The 26,508-nt window shown below is 29.2% G+C and overlaps 1 protein-coding gene across 14 annotated transcripts in view; it reads right to left on the reverse strand.

The window, feature by feature from the left end:
- The window catches only part of LOC111691012 (RNA-binding protein Musashi homolog Rbp6), a 275,440-nt gene that overhangs the window by 50,000 nt on the left and 198,932 nt on the right, over nt 1-26,508 (reverse strand). For all 14 annotated transcript variants that reach the window (XM_046953188.1, XM_046953186.1, XM_046953197.1 and 11 more), the window contains 3 exons: nt 19,151-19,199; nt 2,413-2,495; nt 2,213-2,297 (listed from right to left, as the gene is read on the reverse strand). In XM_046953188.1, coding sequence (XP_046809144.1) covers nt 2,213-2,297; nt 2,413-2,495; nt 19,151-19,199 — 217 coding nt within the window. The remainder of the gene's footprint in view (nt 1-2,212; nt 2,298-2,412; nt 2,496-19,150; nt 19,200-26,508) is intronic.

Raw genomic sequence — 26,508 nt, forward strand, 5'->3', positions numbered from 1 at the left:
GTTTATTTTTTAATACCTAGCCATCAATTTATCATGATCTTACAACATTTATAATCTTTTCTGATAAAAATTAAAATTAGCGAGATAAAATTATAATTTAAAAAATAAAACAAAAATGTCGACCTTCGAATCCTTATTCTGTTGATTTCACTTTACGTTTTTTACAAATTCTGTTGTTATTCTTTTATTACTTTTATCCACTACTTATATTCTACAAATTTGTATGCTTGTATTTAATAATTCGAGTTGTGTGTCAAATTAGTAGTTTCATATAGTCTACTTACGTATAAATTATCAGTATCTAAAAATATTTCATATACATATTTTGGCCTAGGAAAAACATCTACTTTTTCATGACACCTAATTTTTTAATTCATATTTTAATCGAATCGGAAAATTTGGCCTCTAAGCCCCTAAGGTTTTTTTTCGGATTTGGAAAATTACTATACGGTTTTTACAAAATTTATTTTTTATGTATCGTAAATATTTAGAATAATTAATCTTATAACTAAGTAAAGATATCTAATATGTTTTAATGAAAAAGAAATAACATAATTTTCAGAAGAAAACTGATGTAATATGAGATATTAGCAATTCAATAAATTTTATTTTATTATGAAAAATTTTTACAAATATTTTAATTAATATTCAGGAAAGAATTAATATAAATACACGAAAATCAACATCCTTTTATATTAAAATCAATTTCCTTTCTGAAAGTAGTTTTTCGTTTTTTTCATGTTCTGCAAATCAGATTAACCGATTGCTTAAAACATTATATGCTTTTAATGTTTTTAATAGACTAATTACATTTAAGTTAGTGTTTAGAGGAAAGTACAAATGTTAATTGAAACATTTAAAAGTCCTTTAAATTCCTATGAATTAATTGGTTTTAATATAACTCTAAGGATTAAAGGACCTTTCGTTTGTTTTATTGATTTAGATTTTAAATGTTAAACTAAAACACTAAATGCAAATGGTTAGACAAAACACAATATTTCCTTTCTTTTTATTTTGGTTGCTTAATTTTTGGTATTATAGTTTTATGGTAAATTTTCTTTTAATTGTTAAGTTAAATATTAATTAATAATTTTAAACTAAACCTAGTGGTTTATGTTTTCTCTTGTTTGTTTGATTTTGACCATTAATTTACAAATACTTGTATATTTTTGTTTAATAAAGTTAAGTTTTAGCAATAATAGTTGCAGTAGTAGTACATATTAAATTAAACATACATACAATAGATTATTTTTTGAATTGAAACAAACATTCAAATTAATGTCCAAATCTGAATGTTTATTTTGTTAAGTAAGTATAATATGAATACAACTATAAATAATATTTAAATGAGAAATGAATAAATGAAAAATTTTGTAATTTAAAAATCGGAAAATTAATTATGGACGTGTAAGTTGTGTTAGTACCGCTGAAGGTGGTCAGATTCCAAGGGTGTTTGTGCCCTGTAATTGATAGAGAGTTGCGGTGGGCATATCTAGACCCGGTACCGATAGTAAATCGGTGAAGGGATAAGTTAAGGTGGCCGTAGCTGGTCTTAATTGGGCTTGAGCCGAGGGTACAGAAGCTGCAGCAGCAGCTGCGGCCGCTGCTAAAGAATTATTTGCATTGGTAGGTCTAAGTTGTGTAGCAGCTGCTGCTGCTAACAAACGCTTATAGCCAACCATAGCAGCAGCATCGTATAAAGCCGAGGCATGATGTGGATTGGAAGCGGCTGCAGCCGCAGCATATTGCAAAAGAGTGTGACCAGTTACGGCCGAAGGATTGGGCGTTGTTGTTGAGAGTGGTAAGAAAGTGTGGGAGGGTTGAGCACCGGCTGCTGCGGCAACTACAGCGTTTGCCAAGTTTTGCTGTTGTTGCTGCTGTTGGTGTTGATGTAACTGTTGTTGCTGATTAGCGGCAGCTGCCGCTGCAGCGAAATGTGTTGGCAATGGATATGGCGTATAACGCAAAGAAGTGTTAGAGTGCACACTAGTACCGCTACCACTACCACCCGAACCAACACCACCAAACAGGGTTGCATGTGTATGAGCATGAGCGTGATGATGATGTGCGCTGGGTAGAGAAGCAGCAGCTGCTGCCATGGCAAAATTACTACCAAGTATACCGGCAGCTGTAGCACCACCACCACCAGCGGCACTTGCAGCACCGGCAGCTGAACTAGTGTTAGCATTACTGCTCCAAACTACCAACTCACCGTAAGCGGAACGGCCAGCAGCACGAGTTTTAGCCAAATTTGCTGGTAACATTACTTCCTTTGGTTGGGCCTTCTTGCACTCGACCTGTAGACAAACAAATATTTTTTAATAATTAAAATTTAAATATGATAAAGTGTGTGTCTTTTTAAATACGTATTATGCTGACGACGAACTAATGAGAATACACATTTTAACTTACCATTTTATTATTTATCTCATGGAAATGAATTTCACAAACTTTGTCTACAACATCTTCACTTTGAAATGTAACGAAGCCAAAACCTGCAACGAGAACAAAAATACGTATTATTAAAGTTCTCCTATAAATCAGTTGTCCCATTCAGAAATTTATATATTTTATTGAAAACACTATAAGCAATCTTATGTGAAGGAATAAAGAAAAAATATGGGTTTTTTTGAGATATTCTTGACTAAGACGTTGTTTGATGTCATGATTCCGTGATCCAAAAAGAATTATTTTAAATAAAATATTTTCAAACTGCAAGACATAGTTTATAGAAAATATACTATGTCAAATTTAATACTTGTCGAAAAAAGTCTTGAAAAATTTAAATTTTGAACCTTAATAAAATCTAAACTGTAATGAATTTAAAAATTTTGGTGAACTTTAAAATTCGTATTGATACAAAGAATGTGTGTACCAAGTTTTATCAAATTCGAAAGGATGGGGTACAAAACCTGTTCGAAAAATTTTTAATGCCCCTAAGAATAAGCATATACATACATATGTATATATGTATGTATGTATGTATGTATATAAAAGAACTAATAACACTAGGTAGGTAACAACGATTTTGTTTAGGATATAAAACCTATATGGTTTTCTTTGTTTAGGACGTCTAAGACCAAAAAATATATTTAAATAATCTAGGATGTCAAATATTTTAATTATTCATTAAGAAAAAAATGATAAAACAGGGTTCGGAAGAAAAATTTAATGAGGGTTTTATTCAATAACGCATGTTTGTAATTCTGGAATAAATTGTCAATAATATTTTCGAAATTAAAAAAAAAAAAAATAACAAAAATAAATTTCAAAAATTTGGTAAGAATAAAAAGAACTAGTTATATCGAATCTTTTTTCGTCGATTGATAGGTTTCCAAAAGTAGCACAAGCACCCCAACATCGGTACTCATTTTCTCCAAATTTAACAGCACTCCTGAAGGATGATGCAAAATTAAATATAACCTTAATAAGTTTTATAGGATCTTTAATGTCTCTGTCAAATTCCATAAGAATCGGTCTATATCCAAGCGTCCATAATAACTTGCTTAAAAACATGTGCAGCGATGAAATTCTTCATAATCAAGTTTACCTCTATATATGTATGTAAATCCTCTTTCAGAAAATAAATTTATTCCTAATAAATTATTAAAACATATTAGTATTATGATATATTCGAAAAAGTGATTTGATTTAAAACATCCTTCTTAGAGCTCGGTCCGCGATCCAAACCATTAATAAAGTATTCCGTAAATAAAACCTATACACGATAACAAAATTTAAGCATAAATCTAATAAATGAGCAAATCTTTGTAAAACGATCTGTAATCTAAACTGTAATGAATTTAAAAATTTTGGTGAACTTTAAAATTCGTATTGATACAAAGAATGTGTGTACCAAGTTTTATCAAATTCGAAAGGATGGGGTACAAAACCTGTTCGAAAAATTTTTAATGCCCCTAAGAATAAGCATATACATACATATGTATATATGTATGTATGTATGTATGTATGTATGTATGTATATAAAAGAACTAATAACACTAGGTAGGTAACAACGATTTTGTTTAGGATATAAAACCTATATGGTTTTCTTTGTTTAGGACGTCTAAGACCAAAAAATATATTTAAATAATCTAGGATGTCAAATATTTTAATTATTCATTAAGAAAAAAATGATAAAACAGGGTTCGGAAGAAAAATTTAATGAGGGTTTTATTCAATAACGCATGTTTGTAATTCTGGAATAAATTGTCAATAATATTTTCGAAATTAAAAAAAAAAAAATAACAAAAATAAATTTCAAAAATTTGGTAAGAATAAAAAGAACTAGTTATATCGAATCTTTTTTCGTCGATTGATAGGTTTCCAAAAGTAGCACAAGCACCCCAACATCGGTACTCATTTTCTCCAAATTTAACAGCACTCCTGAAGGATGATGCAAAATTAAATATAACCTTAATAAGTTTTATAGGATCTTTAATGTCTCTGTCAAATTCCATAAGAATCGGTCTATATCCAAGCGTCCATAATAACTTGCTTAAAAACATGTGCAGCGATGAAATTCTTCATAATCAAGTTTACCTCTATATATGTATGTAAATCCTCTTTCAGAAAATAAATTTATTCCTAATAAATTATTAAAACATATTAGTATTATGATATATTCGAAAAAGTGATTTGATTTAAAACATCCTTCTTAGAGCTCGGTCCGCGATCCAAACCATTAATAAAGTATTCCGTAAATAAAACCTATACACGATAACAAAATTTAAGCATAAATCTAATAAATGAGCAAATCTTTGTAAAACGAGTTGTGTTGGTGCGTATGTATGATTCGGTATCCCCGAACTTTTACCTGTTTTTACATGTTCATACATTTTTTTTTATTGTATATTTTAAATTTTAATAATTTTTTTTACAAAAAATTTTTTTTGGAAGATGTTAGCCTTTTTAGCATGTAGTCACTTCATTGTAATGACACTGATTTCAACAAATATACAGACAGACAGACGGACATGGCTTAATCGACTCCGCTATCTATAAGGATCTAGAATATATATATTCTTTATGAGGTCGGAAAATTATATTATATAAATTACAAACGAAATGACAAACTTATATATACCCTTCTCACGAAGGTGAAGGGTATAAAAAGAGAATAAAAGCAAACAGCATTTAAAACAATTGTTTGCTAAAAATAAGCAAAAAGAAAAAATAATTCACATGTATATAAGCAAAACAAAAATAACCAATTTTTTAATTTTTGCATTCCGCCAGTATATACAGTTTGCTATCGAAGGATTCACCTATGTAGTCGTTTAAAGCGATTTCCACCGATCATTCCTTTAAATAAGCATGCTGCTTATATTTAAGGTATTTGTCTGGTGTACTGCTTTAAGGCGTACTATTGACTATCCGTTCCATGGTTTTAAGTATGAAGGACGTAAGATTAATCGGTCGGTAGGACTTTTGTGTCGCATAGCTAGGCTCCCCTAGTTTGGGTATAAATATTACCCTTGCACCCTGCTATTAAATGTGGGTATAACAATTTCAAGCATGCAGTGAATATCTGAGAAAGTTGTACGGAAATCAGTCCCTCCTCCATCTGAAAAAGTTCCGTGAAAATGCTATCCAGCCCTGCAGCTTCGAAGGGAGCAAAGCTCTTGATTGCCCGTTTAACCATATCAGATGTAATAACAATTTCCATGTTAGCCTTCCCTTCGTCGAATATCGGTTCATCTATGTTATTTGATATACCATGTAGGAAATGAAAGATAGAGTTTCATTGTCTCCACCATATCCTCCTGCCCATGTCATAGATAATATATTCCTGTTGGACATAAGTTTTAGATAGGAATATTTTTATCTGAAATACGTCATTTACACTATCTACCTTATTAAAGAAAAGTTTTCAGGAATCTCGTTTGGCTTTCGAACAATTTTAATAAAATCCCCCTGTTTATTACGACACTTATCCCAGTATACTGCAATATTTTTACGCCGCGTCCGATTAAATAGTTTACGAAGTCTTTCCAAGGATTCGGATCTCCCCAGTTAACCAGGGGTTCTCTGTATTATCATACAAAAGTTGGAAATTTAAGTGTTTTATTTCAGAAACCTTGTTGCGAATCGTACAAGGTTCCTCAGTGGTCTCGCTTCGATGGAAGTTATCATGGTCATCCATTAAACAGTCTTTCAGCGAGTTTTTTCACCACTTTGCTCTTTGACTCCTCTGTATATCCTGAAGTGGCTATTGATGCAGTGGGTATTATTGATGGAACTGCGATGTCCTTAATTCACATCTTCAAAATTTTGGAAAGCACTGCTGTTCTGTCTTCTGGAGAGTGATTGATTTCCTCCTGTCTATTAGGATTTAGCTCCTGTACTTGGTAATGGGTACCGTCGTAGGTATTTTAGAGTCTTTGTCGGACCGGTTTTGACACCCCAAGTGAGATGCCAACTTCATTAACATTACGCTCATGCCGAATTCGCAGCTCACGCCCTCTATTGATTTACCCTTTGAATCGATTGCGAGGTCCACTATGTTATTGTTGGTCTGATCTTCCTCACTCTGCTGGTCTATTGGAGTTGGGCTAGCTTCTCCTTTCCTATTATGGGCTTCTCTTGAGATATCCTTTCCTTCGAGATTGGTTTCGCTGACCACTTGCTATTCGTTTTAGAATTTGCTATAGTTTGTTGTTACTATCATTTGAGGATTCAGAGCCCTCCCCCGTTTTCGGATATGTCTACCATTTCCGCTGTGAGAAGAAGTTTTGGTTTTAACCCCCTAAATAAAATATTTTTTTTATTGTCGGTTTCTTCGTACTTTCTTATTTTATTTAATTAAATAAAATTTTGTAAACATTTAACGAACAGACTTAAATCTTTAAGAATATGGCTAGTCGTACTTTTTATTGCAATTATGTAATTGTATGTGTTCTTATTGTTGTTGTATTATTTTTAAAATAACTGATAGTATTACATGGGGTCCGGGAGGGTGTATTGTAGCGTTGGAACTGTAGATTGTTGCTAACTCAGTTTGTTGTTCCAATGTTTTACTTCTTTCTATTTATTATTAAGTTGTTGAAGTTTTTGGCTACGAACTTTTAGATAGACCACAATATGAATGAATTTGGTTGTTGTTTTGACCGAAAATAAAATACAAAATAAGTTCTCATAAATTAAAAGTAGCTTCGTCAATATTACTGGTGAAATGTTTTTTTCGTTAAGGGTTGGTTCCAAGGTAATAGCAAATAGGAATTACAATGTTTACATAATAAATTTAATATACATTCGTTATAATGTAGTTATTGTTTTCTCTTATTCAGATAATAAGGTTAATAATGACCACTACTTTTCAGTTGAATTTAGTAATAGAAAAGAGCTAGTAGTAGGGTTCTATAGTTGAAACGAAAAGTCGACTTTTCGACTTTTTTCCGACTATTTTTTGACTTTTTTCGAGTTTTTCTAACTATTTTAGAGTTTTTGACTTTTTTTTAAATTTTTGACTATTTTTGACTTGTTTCTAAAATTTTCGAGTTTTCGACTTTATCCGACTTTTCGACTTTTTTTCCACTTTTTTCGACTTATAGACCTTTTTCGGCTTTTCGACTTTCAGACTTTTCGACTTTTATTAACAAAGTCGACTTTTCGACTTTTTTCACAGACGATAGTTGAGTTATCGACTTTTTTCGACAAAAAGTCGATTGTTCGATAGTCGATTTATAGAACCCTAAGTAGAAGAAGTGCATGAAAAATTATGTGGTTGTCAGATGTGGGAGTTTTGACTAGTGTTTAAAAAAACCGACTTTTGAAGAAACCTGTTTGTCGGTCAACCGAAAATTGGCCATTTCTAGAAAACCGGTTTGTCGGTTAACCGAGAACAATAAAACATCTTAAACCGGTTAACCGAAATGTACGGAAATCTATTAAACATACTTTTATTTAGTTGGATGATAATATTTTGCGAAATATTAAGAATTGCTGAATAAGATATTTGCACTTTTTAGTTTAGCTATATAAAGTAGGGTGGATGGAAAAAAATGTTGAGTCAGTCGCCCCCTACGATTAAAGATATGTAAATAACATTTTTAAAAATATAAAAAATATTTTTTTGCCACGCCTAGAAATACCGCCCTTTTTGTTTTTTATATATTACGCCGCCATTTTAAGTCCGAACGTAACATTTCACATATAAATGTTTATGGCTTGACTTTAGTTATATTTCACTCTTAGGCAATATTTTAATTAGACGTCATATTCCTTGCGCGACGTCTGATATCTAGATCCTTCCCCAAAATCTAAAATTGTGGCTATACTGGAATAAAGTACATTTAATTACATGAAATATAAGCTCATTTTACGTCTAATTTAAAAATCGTCTAAGGTGAAATGTAGCTACAGCCAAGCCATAAATATTGATATATAATATGTAACGATCGGACTTAAAATAACGACGTAATATATGAAAAACAAAAAGGGCGGTATTTCTAGGCGTGGGGAAAAAATTATATTTTTAGAAATGTTATTAACATATCTTTAATCCTACGAGTGACTGACACAACTTTTTTGTCCATAGAACGGTCTCTACCCACTCTAATGTACAGTAATATATCATAAGAAAACAATCTTATACAGATCTGAAGCTGCAGTTTATTAGATAGGTACATGAAAGTAGTCAGAGGAGGGATAAATTGATCTTACAATTAGGGATGCCAAACGGGAATTCCCGAAAATCCCGGAATTTTAAAAATGAAATCCCGGGGATTTTCGGGATTTTAAAATCCCGAAGTGTTTTTCCTCTAAATTTATACATTTATACAAAAATAAGCAGGATCATAAAATGTTAAACATTTTGGACTATTTTTAAATCGAATTACATTATTCATTGAGTAATTAACTTAAGATGACTCTACTAACTTACAAGCTGAAATATCAAATATAAAAAGGGCAATAAATAGGCATAGACACTATCGGATATCTAAAAATAACAAGTAAGAAATTATGATTTAGTTTTCATAATAGCGCATTTGACTTGATTTGTACCTCGCCTTCGATATATTTAAGCAATTTATTGTTAAAAATTAATTTTCTGAAATGCGCTTTATATAGGGGCTTCCCCCAAAGCCTCCTATTTGAGGCGATCCTCATAAAATAAATAATATTTATAAATTTACGATAAATTTACGGTCACATAAAATGTATTTACGCTGAATTTCACTATGGCACTAGTCATTTTACGCGGATTGTGGATATTAAAGTCATTTTTTGAAGGGGGGATTTATAAGGAGGCCTAAAATTTAATAGAGTCTTCAAGGCTAGTATAAAACTTAGTTGTGCCAGTTTTTGTCGATATACGAGTATATTAAACATAATTATGAGCTACTCGGGACAAACCCAATATATCCTCCCACTCCCTTTAAAGTGGTGTAGGATATAAAATGGACAATAAATAGGCATTGATACTATCGGATATGGGTATATCAGAATATATACTGGCAGTCAACCCTTTAATAAGATGGCAAGATGATAATTCTCTTATTTGGGTAAGAGTACACGATATATAACTGGAAATAATATTGCTAATAACTTGGCAAAAGCTGGAACTACGATGGCTATACTTGATATAGACCAGTTTTGTAGTGTTTCCCTTATGGCCATTAAAAACCATATATCCGATATTCAGCTCAAAACGTTTGGTCACATGAGTGGTGTATTTAGAAAGCACTGTATTTAAATAACTATTTTTTTATTGTTAGTACTTTGAATTAATTGTTTTCCAAAAATTTCACAAAATACTTATGGAAAAGCTTTCTGTATTAGTATACGCATACTTAATGTATTCATATTGTAATATGAAATAGAAAATGTTATTTTTGTCAGTAAATTATTAAGATTTGTTGAAAATTTATTTATATTTTTCGGGATTTATAAATCCCGAAAATTCCTGGATCCCGATATCGGGATTCATTTAAAAATCCCGAATCCCGGGACTTTTAAAAATTAGTCCCGATTGGCATCCCTACTTGCAATACATATATGATAATATTTATGAGAAAAATAATAACAATATTTGTAAAAAAAATATTTTGATCTCAAAACTTCCGTTTTTAAGAGCATATGGCGGAAAAAATCTTTATAATTTTTGTTACAGTATTTCTGGTCCTTAAAACGACTTAGTGTACTATAACGGGCATATAAACTCCAAAATAATTTAAAAATTTGTGAAATGGACCAAACTATTGTTCTGTATAACATTACCTAAGCTATGTATTATTCTGTATAACCTAAAAATTACGACAATTTTGACACATATTTCGAAAAAAAAACGAAAACAAAAATAAAATTTAAAATCATTTAAAAGCCAACATTTTATTTGTTTCCTGAAATTGTAAATATTAAATATACATAACAGGGATGGAAAAAGAGATTTTGTTTCAGTATCAAAAAATATTTCAGAGAGTACTTTTTTGGATCTCAAAGTACTTAGGTTAGGTTGATAGAAATGCACCTAGGCCACAATCTTTATCATGAAAAAAAAGGAACTGAATGAATTATTCCAATCAGTGTTAGTCAGGAATGTTATTTCCGGAATAACATCACTTCCAAGATACTTTGATCTAACTTCGACGAATGCCTGGCAGTGGCAAAGAAAGTGCTTCAGAGTTTCACTGTCCTCTCCACATGCTATGTTTTTTTTCCAAAAAGTTTGTAATTTCTGAAATATATTTATAAATTGGAATGGACGCTATATGTTGATGTGGTGTCCGTCCTTCACTGTTAACATCTTTGATATAATTTGATGAAGTTTTCCCAGGAAATGCATAGTATCTCATAGCTACGATACAAATATTACATCGAAATTGTACTTTGTAAAATGTTATATTTAAAGCACTCATGGCGCTGATATAAATTCTCGAAAAGGGGAACAAAATTGCGTTTTCTCCAAACTCAGGATATATTATCCCAGATTCCAGATGCGATGGAGAATATATGAAGTAATATTCGAACTCAGCGCTGTTTAATCTTATAAAAGCGTCTAACATAGTCTCAGGGTTTCAAATATTTTAACATTTAGTCTGATGAAGAGAAACATCTACTAAAGTTAAAGAGTACTTTAGTAGCTGTTTCCTACAACTTTTATTTGATGCATTTTCGAGAAAAAGTGCCAAAAAATATTTTAAAAAGTATTTTAAATTTTAATGAAATTTTTATCCCCATATTCTAATTCTCTTGTTGTTTCAAAACGATTTTTTGAAACTTCCTATACAAAAAAATTATTTTAACAGACAGATTTACTACCGGTTAAACGATAATCGGATATTGAGATTGTAGCCCTGAAAGTATCAAATAAGACTCGGGAGTATCACGGTACTTTTGCACATCAAATAGTATCAAAAAAAGTACCATCGTACCAATTTTGCCATCCCTGATACATAAAATATTTTTAACATATCCTAACTTTGTTTAACACGAACGGGGAATAATATTTAAAATTTTGTATACAAAATTTTTAAAAATGTCATTTTTTGTCAAAAACATATATTTTTGTACTAAAAATTTAAATTTTTTGAAACCGGTTAACCGAGACATAAAAACCGGATAATACTTTGTTGTCTAAAAACCGGTTCATAAAAACAGAAATATGCAATAATAACCGGTTTTTCGGTGACCAATTATTTTGTACGTATATATGTACATATATGTATATTTTGGTTTATGGGGACCAATTTAAAAAAATAAGTAGTATAATTTTTGTGCATATCAAAATTTGTTGATATGTTGATATAAGGAGTTTTAAGAGAATTCTTCGTTCTTTTATAAGACCTATTTTCAATTAAAATGTTATTAAATAGTTGAAATATTTGTTTGATTAAATTATTTTATTAACGCTTTTCGAAAATTGTTTTTATAATATATTCTAGAATTGCAAACTTAAAGATTTGAATATATCACTCATTCATTTCTTGCTTTCTCATTTTATTATTTTGTTCTTCCTAAATACCTATACCCTTTAAGCATTTTAATATGAAATGAGTAATTTAAAAAAATTTCACGCACTACATTTTTTCCATAAGTATTCCTGGTTTTATGCCATAAGTGAAATTGTTGTGAACTATTATTATTACAAAATGTTAAAAATAATTGTATATAATGAAAAAATAAACTAACTGCGTATTTTTATAATGGGCTTACATTAAAATTAAAACAAGTAGGAAAGTATAGTCGGACATGGCCGACCATATAATACCCTATACCATGAGTATATTTTTAAAATTTTTACTTTTTATAAAATTATTATTTTTTATAAAGAAAGTTTTATGTTGAATATTACCACTAATTCCAAAATATTTAAGCAATTTATTTATTTATTTAAACAATTGATAAAAAACAAAAATTTCTAAATGAGGCTTTATATAGGTCAAATATGGACCGATCCTCAGTTAATTTGGGAAAAGGATATATTTCTAAATAACAGTTAGTTTTGTTGAGTTTCATTGCGATACAAGTTAATTTTAGACGTTTAAGTCATTTTTTGAAGGGGGGTTTGTATGGGGGCTAGGGTCAAATATAGGCCGATCCTTACGAAAATCTGCATTTATACTTATATAAAACTTATTTGTGCCAATTTTTAAAGAGATAGCAGAATATTTGACGTAATTATGGCATAAAAAGTTCAAATCGGGAGGTACGGTTGTATGGGGGCCAGGTGAAATAATGGACCGATTTCAACCATTTTCAATAGGCTTCGTTCCTGTGCCAAAAAACATGCTTGGTCCAAATTTCATCAAATTATCTTGAAAATTGCGGCCTGTACCTTGCGCACAAGGTTTACATGGACAGCCAGCCAGCCAGCCAGCCGGACAGACGGACGGACGGACGGACATGTCTTAATCGACTCAAAAAATGATTCTGAATCGATCGGTATACTTTAAGGTGGGTATTGGACCAATATTTTTGTATGTTACAAACATCAGCACAAACCTATAATACCCTCCCCACTATAGTGGTGTAGGGTATAACAATATAAAATACATTTGATCAATTCACAACACTCTTGTTTCGAAGCAAACAAGGGTTAATTTTTAGTCCTTCGTTGTGGGTTATATCCACGCTTTTATTTTTGAGTTTCAGCTTAAAACGAAATTTTAGGATTTTTTTTTAAGTTTAAACTTTAAACCGCTATAAGTTCGGCGGTTCTTGACAAAAATTATTTACGAAAAGGTACTTTTCTCAACAAGCATTATATTCGACTTTGTAAATTTTCCAAACAATCTATCTGATTTTAATTGTTTTGATCCCCGAAGTCTATGTCTTGTAGTTTAATACTACTATTGTTAAAATACATATTATATTATAGTTTTAATACAGTGAAGGTACTTTTTGGAATATCAAAAAAGGTCCTTCCATTTTTTGTATTACTTCAATGTGTGAGGTAGAGGTGGGTAGTTTCAAAATCCATTATATTCGACTTTGTTAATTTTCCCTGGTTTTTTTTTTAATTGTTTTGGTCCTTGAAGTCTATGTCTTGTAGTTTAATAATACTATTGTTAAAATGCATATTTTAATATTTTTAATACCAGGAAATTTATATTCAAAAATGTCCTGAATAAAGGTAATTTTTGGAATATCCAAAAAGTACCTTCCATTTTTTGTCTTTCTTCATTGTGTCATAAGAAAAATATGATGAAATCAGAGTGGGGCAAAGAGAGAATCTCATTCCATATAAGTTTTAAAATTTATAAGCTTAGGTTAATAAACTATTTATTTTTTGCATGGAATCTTTCCATTTCCCTTTTTTTTGTGTTTATTAAGAAATACAATTTTAAGTTTGTATGGAAATTGTGTGAACTATTTTACTAAAAATTGACTTACTTCAAATTCCCTAATTTTCCCATTCTAAAATGTTTATATTTTATTGGACACACCATCTAGTACAAGTCTAACGAATTTTTTCTTTTTATGTCGGGCGGTTTTATCATTGGAGCAATAAATCCGAGCATAATTTCCATGTTTGAAAAAATACAGTTAAAATCATAGGAAAACTGCATCAAATTGCCAAATTGATCGCAATGACCTTTAACATATTTTTCTTATGTTAAATGTTCTATTTTGTCAACAAAAGTCAGTAAAACGTAACTTTATAGAACTTTTAGTGACACTAAATTTTTGTAATAATCGGGCCTCATTTGACCCTAGTACCCATACAAACTCCCCTTCAGATAATGACTTGAAGGTCAAAATTCACGTATAAACATTAGTATCACGATGAAATCCAACATACATAACTTGTAAGGATAAGCCCATATTTACCCTTGCTTCCATATAACCCTCTTTTTGAAAATTACTTCTTTTAACAAATTGTTATAATATTAAAAATAATCCAAATTTTTAACATACTCAATCGGACATGCCCGACTATACATTCCTACTTGTTTTTAATTACCGATAATTTTCCGATTTTTAAAATAAAATACATAATAAAAAATTATATATTTTTTGCTAGTATCAGATATATACGGTAACATTAAAAGGGGTCACAAAAAAAACCTATTAATTATATAGATAGATAAATCATGTACAAATTATTTCAATTTATATACTGACATATAAATAAAACTTAAGCAAAAACATTGAGTCAGTAAAAATATTTACTAAAAATTATATTTATTTCAATAAAGTGTTTTTTTAGAAAATATTTCCTTCCCAATTAAAAATATTTATTAAAATCGAAATTAAATTTAAGCAAACGATTGTTAAGAAAAAAATTGGGCATATCTTTTTCTGTGTATATAAGATTCGGCACAGCCGAATATAGATATCTTACTTATTGTCATTAATTTATACATCAATCAATTTATTATAGCTCAAAATTTAATAATATTAATTATTATACAGTCTGTATAAGGCATGTGCATTTTTCTAACTTTGTTATTCCTTGACATTATAATGTTACAGAAAAAGGTGTTAAACTGTTTAAACTGATGTTCCATGATGGTGACTATGATGATGATGAAAATATGTTAAGTTATTAGGCAGAACACATAATCAGATCAAGCTTACAAACATACCCACTAAACATTTTTTTGTGAATTCGTATCGACAGTCTGCACAAGTGACCAATTTGGTATCCGTATGAAAGGTTGCTCTTTGTCAGTGGAAATTCCGAAAAATGTGATGGGTTGTTGGTCAGAATTCGGTACGAAATTTCATGTAAATTCCTGGAGAAATTCTGAAGAAATTTTCGACAAATTATATGAATTCGGACAAATGTCGGATACCATGTCTGTCATTCTTTCGATAGTTCGTACAAAATCAAATATAAGTAAGTCTGATCGATGTGGGACAGTTCGTACAAGTCTCATTAATATAAGAAAGTCTGAAAGATTTCGAATAAAATGTTGAAAACGACATTGTTCCAAAGTTGTACAAAAGTCTGAGCAAGTATAAGAAAATGGCCTGGCTATACTGATCAACATCTGAAGAAAACTATTTATATAATAGTAACACTGTGCAACAAGAAAATCTTTAATTTAATGGCATAGTTTACTAAAATTAGATTTTCTATTGATCCCCTCATGGTCCAACTCTGATTTTGTTATTTGTTTTTGTTGATATTATAAACAAATTTTAGTAAAGGATATTTAAGATATCTTAGACTCAAGATAATTTTTTATATAATTATCCATATTTTAAACCATAATATTTCAAATAAAGTATTGTCAAACTACAACACATAGGTAAGAATTACAACCTGAAATTATTCAAATTGGATATACATATATGTTTAAATATATACTATATCAAATTTAATCCTTTTGAGAAAAACTGTTAGAAATATGAACTTTGAACTTTAATAAAATCATAATCGTAATGAATTTGGAAATTTTGGAGAACTTAGAATTTTTGTATGTATAAAAAGAATTTGTGTACCGAATTTCATCAAAATCAAAGAGGATAATGCTCAAAAAATGTTGAGCATTGTTCACGTTCGGGAAAGATTCGAAGACCCAAATTTTGTTGCAAAGTGTAATTTATAAGCTTCTATTATTCATGTGTTAATTTATGACTTCTTATGGTTGTATAAATAAATGAATGAATCTTATAGATTATTTTTAATATTATTGAAATTAACTTTCATATAATATTCGAAAATATTGTTCGTCATATTTACAATAATATAATTAAACTATAGGAAATTATGTAAGTTTTTTGTAATTGCTGTATATTAACACAGTTTAAAGAAATTTAAACAGTAATCAGCGTTTACTTGATACCTAGGGATGTCATTCGAATAAAAATAATTCGATTAATCAAAAAAATTAGTTTTTCTTCGAGCGAATAAAAAATTTTCATTTTAGAATAAATAATAATTCGAACAATGCTTTCTGTTTTAGAAGTGATTCTATGCATCGACCGATCCTCATAACAAAAACATTTTGGTTCCTTAAAAATGTGTACATTTCGAATTTCATTAGTAATTTTCTGAAGCGAACCTAAATTGGGGCTAGGTTAAATCGTAGACAGTTAGTGCCATTATCAATACCAAATAAAAAATATTTGTCAAAATTTTCAGTTCATAGCTCGTCCTATCGTGTTTTGAACAGACAGGCAGGCAGGCGAACAGATGGCTGATCGTCTTATATTCGAATAAGGTCGCAATATTTGGACGTGTTACAAACGAAGTTACTGTACGCACACCCTTTTTACAATTTTACTTTTATTTACATTTTATTAAATTATTCGAAATAAAACATTCATCTACTCGAATAAAAAATATTATAAATTTTATTCGAATAAATTTTAACACGAATAATTGACAACCCTATTAATTTCCAAAGACAAACTGGAAAAAAAAAAGAAAATTAAATTCCCTTTCAAAGTACAGTTGATGAATTTCAAGGTATAAACAAGTTTGTGCACGTATTTAATAAAAAATCTTTAGATAATGTGAATATTTGTTGCAAAGTTTTCTTGCATCACTACTAAAATGGGAGCCAAATGACCGTGTAAAAAAATAGAAAATGATTCGGTTAATGTCTGAGAAAGTTATAAATAGTGCAGATTTATCGTTTATTATTCGTAAGACATTTTATCATTTACTGCAGAAAATAAGATTAAAACATATAGGAAAGTATAGTCGGGTATGGCCAACCATATGATACACTACACCAGTGATAATGTTAAGTCGACTCAGAGAGTGATTCTGAGCCGATTGGTATACTTTAAGAGCCTGCATTTTTTGGGTGTTACAAACGTCAGCACAAACGCATAACATCCCTCCCCACTCTAGTGGTGTAGGATATTAAAACTAATTGTTCTCCGCCAATGTGCAGAGTAGTCTCATGAATGTCGTAACACTGAAATTCACTTTCAAATTTGACGATTATACTGTTAAATGTCTAAAGGAAATTTTGACATTCGTTAAAAATTCTGATAAAGTATAACATGTCTGAAAAAATTGTTTACTGGGAATCTGTAGACACATACAATAAAGGATAGCAACTGACGATGCCACAACAAAAGCATGAGTGACAGCAACATCAACAACAATTATGATTAACTATCTGCAATATATTATAGTTGCTGGTGATAATGAAAAATGAGGTTTTTTAAGGCATATCAAAATGGCATATTGAAGCAGTTTGTTTCAAAACGCTTACGCTATACGATTCTCCATTAACATTTTAATACATTTATACCGAAGAAGAAAACGAAAGAAATATATGTATGTACATATTTCAGACTAATAAACATTGAAGTCACCGTTTATGATTGTGTGTTCATACACACAATGCAAATATTCATTGATATTTAATGGTTCATTTCAGCACTGCAGTATATGTACGGATATGTATGTTGTGTTAGATATATAGGAGAACGAATTTGGACAGACAGTCTAGAACTACCTCTTTAACCTAACATTTAAGATTATCCCTAGTCACTGACTCACAGTGAGAGAAAACCCTAATTTAGCAGAATTTAATTCATATCTTCTTTATTTGTGATCCAATCAATTAGAGATTTATAGCGATATTTTAGTCAAAGGTGTGGTCTATCGAAAAAGTGAACTTTGAGATATATTGTGGTATATTTATGTCATTTTTTACGTACACCCTACAGTCAGCATAGACCGGAAAAATTTTTAATTATTTATAACCTACACCACTTTAGTGGAGAGGGTATATTTGGAGATAATTCAATGAAATTTGGCACATGTTCTTTTATTGAACCGTAGACGAAGTCTATTGAAAACGGTTAACATCGGTCCATTATTTCACCTAGCCCCCATACAACTGTACCCCCGAATAGGGCTTGCAAACATTGTAATCAAACTACAGTTCTTAATTTTTGAGATAATGCTGTGAAATTTGGCATGTTTTAAATTAAATTCCATTAAAAATATTTGTCAAATTTAACCAATTCTTTATTCATCGTCTGTAGATCACATATTATGTTAAATTTTGGCATATTCTAAAAATTTTTGGTTCGGTTCCGTCTTGGTAATTGTTGTGGCCAATCCAAACATTTAATACCGTGCTTCTTAAGTCCCTAGGTGGTTATATAAACCTTTTATTTATGGTCACAGTCTGGCATACTGATAGTTTAATGTGGGTTACACCCTAAACTATATGGAGATAAGAATCCCTTATAGGATCAATATAATGTTTTGCCTTTAATATGTGGACCATTTTCCTAAGGATTCTTATTTTTTTTCATGGAACCAACCCCAAATCAATAGTAATCCCTGTCAAAATATTATGAATATTTCGGTTTTTTCACTTAAGCACCTGGAAATTCGCAATAGAGCAATTAAATTTTATGTTTAAGCAATGGAAACTCGTATCGTCGTAAAAATAAACTATTTCAAATCTGTTCGTCAAATTTACAGTTAGTGGGACCCAGCGGAAAGCTCCAAGTAAAGTAATACAAAAAATGCACTAAAGTTTTGGAGTAGGATTTTTGCTGGGGGCAAAAGGTTAAACGTTTTCCTTGCATAAAGCTATGTTTTGCAGAATTGTCAAACTTTGACCCCCTTTTAGTCCGGCAGTTCTTGTCCGATAGAGCTGAAAATTTGTTTCTGGCCTACCAATAGCCCTCCATTCAAATCGGAAGACATCGATTTTCAAATATGACCCAAAATTGTCTATATGTACAACTATTTTACAATATTAGTAACTTGACTTACCTCTGTGTCGATTTGTTTGCTTATCAAACATAAGCATGGCATCTTCTATCTGTAATTATATGAAGTTGGGAAAAGGTGTTATTATTATATTAATTTTAAGATGCTAATAATATTATACAACTTTATAATAAATCATTGCATTTCTTATAAGAGTGAATTTTAAAATACTTGCAAAGCTAAGATAGAACGAAGAACATCCCAGAAATACCCTGGTAATGACAAGTACTTTCTAAGCAACATACTTTTCAAAGACAACTAAGAAAGAAAATTTTTTAATACATAAAATCTACTTATATAGGCCTACAAAAATTGTTGTTATGGTTTTCGAGATATTTTCATTTCAAAATCTTAATTTATTTTTTCGTATATATTGTGATATTTTTTTGCAAAATTGCGGGGCTGAGCCTTTTACATTTTTTGTGAAATATTCTATTTCAAATAAATCAGACATTTATAAAAGTTACATCTTTTTTAGTTAAGTATGTATATACGAATATTTAAACAATACTTATTATATTTATAATTTAGAGAAATTTTTTAAAAAATTACACTTTTTAAAATTTTAATCTATATATATAAAAGAGCGTTACTTACTGACTGATTCATCATTGCACAGCCCAAACGGCTGAACCTAGAATCATGAAATTTTGACAGTAGATGTGTTTTTGGTTATGTAGATCAATTAAGGAGGGATTTTTGGAAATTTGCACATTTGCGGGTAAAAAGGGAAAAAACGGGTAAAGCAGGTTTTCTTAATTATCTTACACAATATTAGTGACACAAGAAAAATTTTAAATGCACCTGTATCTACTCTTAAAATGAGCAGAAGGGTGTCTGGCACTTTTTTGAAATTCGTACATTTAAGGGGTAAAAATGTGTAACAAAGGTGATTTTGGTACCTTTTTTGGTCCTTTATAACTTTTGAACTAATTAACATATCAAATTTTTCTAAATATTTTGGATAAATCTCTCAAAATAATGAGACACCTGTTTTGGACTTTTTTAAAATTCAGTCCTTTTTGGGTGTAAAAGGGAGAAAACTGTATTTCTTCAGTTTATTGAATTATTCCTATTAAATTACGGACTTACTGATAAGTGAAAATTATTTAGTTATAAATAGCCAAAAAAAGATTTATTACAGATCTTACATCTAAAATATTTGAAATCCACAATTTAATAAAATAGTAATTAAAATAAGAATTTATAAATACACAGAAAAAATTAAATTCAAAATCAAACAAAAAATTTATAAAGCCAGTACTTTTTTACTAAAATAGGACCTATCACAAAATTCGTAAAATCAAGAACTCAAATACATAAATTCTTTATTGAAAAAAAATTAGGATTTTTCTTATTAAAATAATATACTATTTACGAATAATTACTCGCAACATTTCATTTTACTAAAACAATAACGCAAGTTATTTCTATTTGTACTGAAATTCAAGCGAATTTTTTATCTAAAACAGATAAATAATTTATTGTATTTTGGAAATAATAATGCACAAAATTTCTTATTGTATGTATAAAAATTTTGTTAAAAATATACACTGAAATTCTAACAAAAATTTTACAAATTCTTTAGAATTAAAAATTGTAAAAAAGTACTTATATACTTTCAATTTTGTTTCACATTCTAGAAACTATTATTTTGTACTGTGAAAACTGAAACACTTATACATTAAATATTATAAACCAAATAAGAATTATATCATTTCATTTTAGTACATTCAAAAACTTGTTTTATTGTTGTATTCTATATGTTGACAAAAATATAAAACTCAAACAAAAACATTTATTGAATCAGTAAAAATTTTTACTGAAAATTAAATTTAGTTTAATAAAGTGTTTCTTAGAAAATATTTTCCTACTGTGTGAGAATCAAACAAATTCGTTATAAACCCAAACAAAAATATTTAAAAAAATCGAAATTAAATTTAAGCAAACGATTGTTAAGAAAAAAATTGTGCATATTTTTTTCTGTGTAGAAACCCCACCTTAATTTACCTATTCAAAACATTCCTTAAAAAGACACAGTATCGCGTAATGAAAAACTAAAAAGCGGTTTTTCCATTAAGTTTCAGACCTATATTTTTTCTCTTATTGTCGGACGGTGTAATCTCTTCCAGGATTCTTTGCAATATCCTCTTTCTAAATTTAGTAATATGAGGAAAGTACCATTTCTAAATTAAATAAATTTAAAATTGTACAAAATGGGTGTAAAAAAGTACAATAGTACCAATTTTTTCATATTACTGTTGCCTGTATTGTTGTCATCTACGTTTAATTTCGTTTGTAATTTTTTTCCATTCTCTAGATGTTACTGCTCTTTTGTGTGTATATTTTTTGTTTTTAATTAAAAAAGGGATTTTCAACATAATCTCCCAGATGAGACTTCAACTAACATTTAGTAGTCAACAATACCAAATGAAAGTTAAAGTAAAAACTAATGCGCCACAGCGTCTAATTGTAGGGATGACGAGTAGGATAGCGGGATGACGATGGATAGCTTGTTACACCAGTGGAAGAAGATAAATATCGAATTGTGGTTTTTGTGGACACCCGTATTTTGAAAATATCAAAGACCAAAGTTTAAAGCCGTTTTTATAACAACTGTACCAATAACAAAAATACTTAAACATTACTACAACACATTACATTATAGAGTTTAAGCCCGTATAAAAACACAAAAACGTAGTTGTTATTAAAACTTTATTCAAATAGCTCAACTTTTTAATTATTAAAATAATTATATCAAGCATGTTTTGCATCTATCACAAAAATTATGATATTTAATATCAAAATTTGTAAAAAAATTAAAAAAAAAAATATTTTTTTTTCCAATTAACGAAGTAATCTGAACAATTATTATCAATAAGTAAGACGGATTTTAAACACGATTAATTTATTAACTGTATAAACTAAATCTTAAAATTTCTAATTTTCTAATTTTTATTAATTTAATCAAATGAATTAAACTGTTTAGTGGAGAATTGGAATACTTGACCCTAACAACACAGAAAAAATAAATCTACGATTCTGTACAATAATTCACCAAACCAAATGTAAAATTGCCTAAAACTGGATGTATCACGAAAATCTGTTACAAAAATTTAAATGTGATTAAGTTTCCTTAATAAAACATTTAAGTTGAATTGTACCTTGCCTCAGTTATACTTAAGTAATTTATTGTTGAATAAAGTTGTAGACATTTAACTAAAATTTTGAAGGGGCTTTTTGTAGGGGCTACGGTCAAATAAGGCTCTATAATTATAGAGTTCATGAGGATCATCAAGGCTAGTATATAACTTGGTTTTGAAGCTTTTTGTCGACATACGAGTATATAAACTTAAAACTCCTATTCGGCGGGTTCAGTTGTATGGGGGCTCGGTGAAATAATAGACCGATCTTAACCATTTTTAATAGACTTCGTCACGTACCAAATTTCATTGAATTATCTACAAAATTGTCTGCAGTTTAATTACAAGGTTTACATGGACAGACGGACATAGATAAATGGACCCAAAAAATTATTGGTATACTTTAAGGTATAGGACCCATATTATTGTGCGTTAGAAACATCAACACAAACCCAATATACTCTCCTCACTAAAGTGTTGGAGAGAATAAATATTTTTTTTCTCAATTAAAAATAAGTAAGAAGTTATAGTTGGGCGAGTCCGACCATAACTTGCAAAATTTCATTGAATTATCCCCAAAATTGCGACCTGTAGTTTGATTTGGACGGACAAATCTAAATCGACTCAGAAAATGATTCTGAGCCGAACAATAATTATTCGATTAATCGAGGAAAAAAAATGTTTTTCTTCTAACAAATAAAAATTCCAATTTAGGATAAAGAATAATCCGAAAATGTTGTCAATTTATCAAATATTTAAATAATAATATAATGTTACTTCTTTACGATTTATTATTATAGTATTGAACAACTAATGACGTTAATATTTGTAAGATAAATAATTCATAAACAATAGTTTATTTTATAAAAGGTTTATAAAACAAAATTTCCATACAAAATTCGATTTAGAAAACGTTTATAAAAAAAAATTTGTTTATGAATAAGGCCTTAAATCTAAAGATCTATAAATAATTGAAACAAAACTTTTACTACTTTATGCAATTTATTTAAAATTATATTTTGAAACAATTATAAAAAAATATAATGTTTCCAGTATTAAAATTAATTGTCTGCATTTGTTTTTAAAATGTTTAGAGTGAAACATAAACATTAATTAATTTAGTTCTTTAGGTTCGATTTTATTTCCATATTTAACCATATTTCCCACATAATTAAAGCTTATTTAAGAAAATCAGTTCCTTGGCTATTATGTATTAAGAAAAATATCGATTTTATTTCACATATTAAACCCTATTAACCATAATCCCATTATTACAACTTGCCAATAACTAAAGGTAGGATTGTATAATGCCTATAATTTTTTTCTAGTTATTTTATTTATATTGAAAGATAAGCTGGGAGAAAGATTTTCTTATCATTTATTGATATCCATTAACTAAAATATAAATTTGTTGAAAAGAAAGGAGATGTTTGAAGTCTATTGTCCCTTTCACGCACAAAACTAAACCGCTGGATTTTTTATGGATATGACTTCAACACACACTTTATTTTGAAGTATATTGATCATTTTTGATAAAAATGAAAAAGTGTTTTCGAAGGATATTATCCTTTTTAGCATGTAGTGAGACCAAATTCTAAAAAAATAACTTATTTTTAATTGGAAATAACCATTTACTGTAGCTGTGTACTCAAAATTACGCACAAACTCGAGGAAAATTAAAAAACTTGGGACACCGGTGTCCCGTATACGTGAAAAATTTATTTGTCTAAATATTTATTGAGAAGTTTTTCGATATACATATATAAGTGGTTGTGGAATTTGAATCTTATTTGCAAATGCGTTCTTTTTAAATCAAAATGTAATTAAGCTTTAGAGGAATTAAGAATGATTTTTATTATGTTTTACTTACTTAACTTTATCTCAATAATTATAATCAGGTATTTTAAGGAAATATAGTTTTGAACACTTGAATGGTGTTTTTTGCTATCGCAGTTCGGAAAAAGACAGCTCATTTTTATAAAAATATAATTTTGTTGTGTTAGAATTTTTTTTATTTAAATTAAAGTATTTGTTATTTATTTTAAGATTGAATATTTTAAATGAAAATTAAATTTATTTCAATAAAGTGTTTGTTAGAAAATATGTTCCTTCTCTGTGAAAATCAAACAAATTCGTTATAAAATTTTAAAAATATTTAAAATTAATCTTTGGCAAAATGTAAAAAATCTAAAAATTATACAAAAAATTCGATTACTTTTACTGTTACACAAAAATTTCTGATATGAAATTGAGAGAGTCTCTCAGTGATACCAACATTTTATATCTTTCCTTTGGATGAAATATGAAAAAAAAACTTTAAAAACCTCAAAAAAGGATTTTTTATCCTTTGATCCAGCTCTAGAAAAATTTTGAGAAACGATATCTTGTAATCAATTTAACTTTATTTTTAGTCGGGAACATCGACACCTTATTTGCTTAAAAGTTATTTAAGAAGATGTAATAAATCGTTTAAAGCCCTTTTTCACTAAACTTTTTTTTTTGCTATGCCAACCATGTAATAAATGATCGAGCGTATTCTAGTACATACAAAAGCAATGGTAGGAAAATTTAAAATACTTAATTTAGTTTCAGTTTATTTTTTACTTCTATCTACACGTAACTTGCTCGAGTATAGGATAACATATTGTGGAATTTCATACAGAATTCATAACTTATAAAAATTAAATCTTAGTACAATTTTTTGGCAAATATAACAAGTAAAATGAAATTATCATGCTCCCTATAGTCAAACGCCCAAGAACACTCGTGTCTTTAATTATTCAAGCTTTTAACTTTCGATGCCTTTTCCTGTGTGCCATTGTTGGCCGTTGATACGCTATGCCACTGGTGGTATGTTGTTAAATTTATGAATACATACGTATGTAAAAGTAAATATATACTTTTACATATGTAAACGGCAAAAAGGCAAACTATGATAACAGTAATACACATTTATGTGTATACATTAGAGTGATACAAAAAAACGAAGTTGCGAATTTTGAGTTTTTTATAAAAAAATTAATCGCAATGTCTAAGCATTTGCTTGAAAACTTTTAAAGTTATTGCAAATTAACTAGGTCATTAACGTGTCATTAACATGGGATATATTCTAAAAATAAAACATTTTGTTACTTAAAATATGTATACATATAGTAGGAACTTGATTACCCGTGATTCGATTATCCAGCAACATCAATTATACGGAATGGAAAAATATTTTATTTTTGCATCGACCTAATTATACCCTTCACCGAGACAACCTATGAAAATTTCATCAAAAAAGCCACATTTTTTCATGCTTTGTTAAAAAAGCAACAACAACAAGATGAATTTGAGAACAACACTGTGTGGAGATGCATTTGGTTTTATTCAGCTCTGTATTTGTTTTGTATGTTTGGATGCTGTTCTGTATAAAAAGAACAAGTAGATAAAGCTGTAATATGTTGGTAATACAGCTCATATTTGTTTGAGGGTGGTAATACAGTTTGACGATGGTACAAAGATTAATATTTCTTTCTGCTACAGTTTATATTTGTTTGTGAGTATGTTATGTGTGATATGTGTACAGAGATACAAAATAAATAAAAACTGTTTTTTAAAATATATTTGGTGAAGGGTATATAAGATTCGGCACAGCCGAATATAGAAATGTTACTTGTTTTATTATGGATTACTTAAATTTTTTAGCATCGTTTAACCGTGATTACCTCTTTTATCTATAATTATAAGCAAAATTCTATTATTTTTTAACAACCTTGAACAATTAGAACAAATCGAAACGGAGAATTCCCGTAAAACGAAAATACTAAATTGGAAGAAAAGAGACAAACAACATTACACGATTATTTTTTTATTTTTTTTTAAAATTACATAACAAAATTATTTTTTTTATATTTTTGAATTACACTATGCAACAAATTGAGTGTCATGGTGTGGGGGGTGAAAAATTCCCATGATAACTTAAAGTACTAGGTTAGAGTATTAAAGCCCCTAAACCGTTCGGCTTTGGTAGGTTAAACTTTTATGTTATCGGTCATTAAAAGTTGCGCTTTTCAACACTAAGTTTATTAAAACTTTACAAATATTTTAAGAATTTACTTCAAAAACATATGTTTAGCTATCTGCAGAACGACTTTGCAGGGAATATATCTTACAGATTTCAGACTACAAATATTGATTTTTAATGGGTCATTCAAGTCCATTTTGTGAACACTTGTT

The sequence above is a fragment of the Lucilia cuprina genome, chromosome 5 (assembly GCF_022045245.1).
Source record: "Lucilia cuprina isolate Lc7/37 chromosome 5, ASM2204524v1, whole genome shotgun sequence".
In the NCBI taxonomy this organism is placed as follows: Eukaryota; Metazoa; Arthropoda; class Insecta; order Diptera; family Calliphoridae; genus Lucilia; species Lucilia cuprina.